The sequence below is a fragment of the Polyergus mexicanus genome, unplaced genomic scaffold (assembly GCF_030449975.1).
Source record: "Polyergus mexicanus isolate NDT 795.1 unplaced genomic scaffold, iyPolMexi1.0 SCAF_19, whole genome shotgun sequence".
Lineage (NCBI taxonomy): Eukaryota > Metazoa > Arthropoda > Insecta > Hymenoptera > Formicidae > Polyergus > Polyergus mexicanus.
In genome coordinates, this window is record NW_027223339.1 from 4,239,620 (window position 1) to 4,243,649 (window position 4,030).

The following is a 4,030-nucleotide window of genomic DNA, read 5'->3' on the forward strand; positions in this document are numbered from 1 at the left end:
CAAAGGTGGCGCTGATTTGCGTTATATCAGATTTTTAAAATTGATCCGAATTTTATCGAATCCTTTATTCATCTTTTTATTTTTGAGAGGATGCAGCAATCAAATCGCGCCAATTGTCCACTTTGGAGCTACTTTTGTCGACTATCATATGATTCATATGTTCGCGCGATTCGCGAACGTACGCGGAGATGTGCGCGGAAAGTCACGTGTAATATCGCGCGTAGGATTCAGACATAACCTAGTCTTGTTGAACCTCGAACCGATTTTGTCAGCGTCGAGAAGTTTCCCTCTGTAGGATATTACGACTTCGCCGTAAGAAGCGAGGAAAAATATCGTCTATCAAACATCAACTGTGGAGAGAAAATCGCCGTTTGAAAAGTTGCTAATCTCGCACGGTATCGAGAATATATGATATGTGTATATATATATGCATATATATATATATATATATATATATATATATATATGTAATGGTATATGTATATATGTATATATATATATATATAATGGTATCGTTTTGTGACAGATCGTAAGAGAAGCATCTTTGTAGAGATTGTTCATCCCCTAAACTCCTTCACACTGCTTTTGCACCTGCAGTCAAGTCGCTTGATACGTTCGATTGAATGCGGTTAAAATTAACGTCTGGCTGAAATGCCGAAGATAAGGATCAAGCAAACGCCGAACAGTCTTTGGTTAAGACAACGCGAACTGGGTGTAAAATTTCCACTTGGCCATAATGACAATTTTCACAAGACTCTTTATTCCTCGATACAACCTATCACTTCGTGGGATCACGGAGACAATCTGACCACTGCGAGACATGGTGGTGTATTTAATTTGGAATATTCGCCAGATGGGTTAGTAATGTGATTCTAATGTCAATGTGTATCCTAACAAATTTCTCAAGCTTCAGATGCAATATTTGTTAAAACTTATAAATTGTTCTGCATTTCTCACTGATTTTTTATCAATATTACAGATCTCTTTTACTAGCAGCATGTGAAAAGAAAAGTATTTTAATGTTTGATCCATTATGCAGGAAGTTGATACATGCGATAGACAATGCTCATAATGACTGCGTCAATTGCGTAAGGTTTGTAAAATTTCTAACAGCCTCTTATTTAGGTTTCTATTAGCATGAAGGAAATTGTGTATGGTAAAAACACAGTGTATAAAATGTGACATTGTCAATATGATTAGATTCCTAGATCAACGTATGTTTGCAACTTGCTCCGATGATAGCACAGTTGCTTTATGGGATGCCAGAAACTTAAAGCAAAGGATAAGAACTCTTCAGGGACACTCCAATTGGGTCAAAAATATAGAATATAGTCCAAATGATAGCCTATTATTGACCAGTGGGTTTGATGGTAGCATATATACTTGGGATATTAATAGGTAAACATTATTCAGTTAATATCTATGTAAGTTTTTTTTTATATCTGTAAAATGATACAATTATGATTAATGTATTTTTTGCAATGTATGTTGTACAGTTTTACAGAGAATAGCTTTGTTTTCACTCGTGTATTTCATACAAATGGGCTAATGCGAACCAGACTTACTCCCGATACTAGCAAAATGTTAATATGTACTACTTCGGGATATCTCATCATAATACACAATCTTAAACTCAGTACACTAAGTCAGGATTTGGCTGGATTCAAGGTAGGTATTCTTATCACTTCTCTGTTAAAGCATTTAATAAACTTATTTAGTAATCTTATAAACATTAAAATATTTTTATTATATTATTCTTGCAGCCAAATATGTACAGATTAATGCAGTTATCACAAACTACCATACCGGTCGCAGCTAGTTACACGCACCTTTTTTCTCACAGCCGTCCCCACAATAGAGTCGAGTTCCTTACCGATTTTCCTGTAGGTGACGATGCCGAAGTAATATCTAGTCTACAAGTTCATCCGCAAGGGTGGTGCGCCTTGTCCAGAAACGTTAGCAGCGGAGAAAAATCTGAGGTTTGATTTCGCGCGTTGGGTCGTGCGTCAGATTATCAAAACTATTTTTTTTTACCGATATAAATTTCACCTAACTTGTTCCGTTTCATTCCGTAGTGGACTTGCATTCACGATATACAAGAACGCGAAGCATCCAGCAGTGGGGAGCATGTCAATGGGGGAGAAGAAGGTCGTTTGACGAGTTTAAACGTGGACGAGTTTGTAGATTTTCCACAGTCGCAACCATCGCGTTCGGGAATCAGGTCTTCCTATATAGTACACAATGTGGCGTCGGATGTGAGATCGAACTCGTTTGATCCACCTATCCGCGTGTCCACAGACGCCGCGCCCTCGTCGGTCAGATCGTCATCAAGGACTGGTTGGCAGGTGACGACGACGCGCAGAAATCTACAACACCAATCGAGGAATCCTCGTCCAGATAGAAATACGGCAAGAACGAATTTCGACACAGTAGAGGTTAGTACGAGCTCCGCCGCCGATGCGAGAGTAAACGCCACGATTTACCACGATGACAGATCGGAGGATCAGCACGACGTGGACGACAATAATGACAATTCGGCATCAGCCAACGAAGCGGATCGAGAGGGTACGCGAGAATATAGATCTTCAAGACCGCACTCTCAGCTCAATGACTTACGGCGGCGTAACGCGATCGACAATTTTTCCACTGGTAACGTAGAACTGCACGTTAGCACAGGTGACGTGTGGGAAGCACTCGTGGCAATCAGGGAGGCGAGATTACGTAGAGAACGCGAGAGAGAATTTTACCCCGGCGCCGAGAGAAGAGACTGGCTTCCTAGATCGAACAATGGCATGAGCGTGAATATTCCTCGTTCTTCCCATACGGTCGTGATAATCGGCGATCGGGCTCGGGTGCAGAATTTGCAAAACCGACAGAATCTACAAACCATGTATATGATACCGAGGAATCACAAGATCCATCAGAATACGCCGAGATTGACGCATTATATCGAGGAGCCGAATGTCGGTTCCGGATATATCAAAGAACTATGTTTCTCGGCAGACGGTAGATTGATATGTTCGCCGTTCGGTTATGGCGTACGATTACTGGCGTTTTCAAGCAACTGCGCCGAGTTGTCTAATTGTGTCCCGCCCGTCAACGAGTCCGTGCAGCTTCACGAATTAGCGACACACACTGGTCATTCCGATATTGTGGTTAGCACGAAATTCTCACCTAAGCACTATTTGCTAGTGTCCGGCTGTCTCAGCGGTAAAATTGTCTGGCATCAGCCAGTGGTTTAGCTAAATTGATAATTAATCTTTATAGGCTCTTTGTTATTTCTATTATAATTGCAGTGTCTTGGTAGATAGGTATACTTTCAGCTTTGTTAAAGATCAATTTTTTTTTTTTTTTTTTTTTTAATTATATATGATTATATAGTTATATATATAATTATATATTGTTATATACATATAACTATATTATATAATTTTATATATATATATATATATATATATATTGTGGGTGTGTGTGGGTGGGTGTGATTATAGTTATGCATGTATACAGGGTGAAGCATGTAAGACAGGCCTCCCGAATAACTCCTACAGTTTTGGAGATAGGAGAAAATGTTTCAAATAAAAGTTGTATGATATCGAGGGAGAAATCTTGGAAGTGAACATTTTTTTGTAGGTGGAGGCGCTTCGGAGATTTGAAGGTCATCTTCATTTTTTTAAATGGAGTCATCCTAACTTTTTTATACAAATCGATTCCTCGCAATATTTGGCACAAAAAATTACAAGAGTAAGATGGTCAAAAAGTGGATAGTTTATGAAATATTTTGTACTTTATATTCCATACTGAATATTTACTTAAACTCAACATGTAGTATTAATACATAAAGATTGAAGTGTACAAGGTGATTGAATGTTTATTTACATTCTACGATCCGTATAAGCGATAACACCAGAAAGGACACAAATGTAAACATGAATATTTTACGAAATATTTTATAGTTTATGTAAAATTATATCAAAATATAGTACAAAATATTTCGTAAACTATTTACTTTTTGGCTACCTTACCCTTATAA

General features: G+C 38.3%; 1 protein-coding gene across 2 annotated transcripts; it reads left to right on the plus strand.

The window, feature by feature from the left end:
* Positions 1–247: 247 nt before the first annotated feature.
* Positions 248–3,353, plus strand: LOC138941525 (DDB1- and CUL4-associated factor 10 homolog). Of its 2 annotated transcripts, none has more exons than XM_070311274.1 (7): positions 248–395; positions 527–857; positions 980–1,093; positions 1,201–1,398; positions 1,497–1,668; positions 1,764–1,979; positions 2,076–3,353. In XM_070311274.1, exons 2-7 carry the CDS (start codon positions 652–654, stop codon positions 3,240–3,242), a joined length of 2,073 nt encoding a protein of 690 aa, XP_070167375.1. In that variant the 5' UTR covers positions 248–395; positions 527–651; the 3' UTR covers positions 3,243–3,353. The 2 variants fall into 2 exon arrangements, with proteins under 2 accessions (XP_070167375.1, XP_070167376.1); XM_070311275.1 differs by having other exon boundaries at positions 248–378.
* The last annotated feature ends 677 nt before the right edge of the window (positions 3,354–4,030 follow it).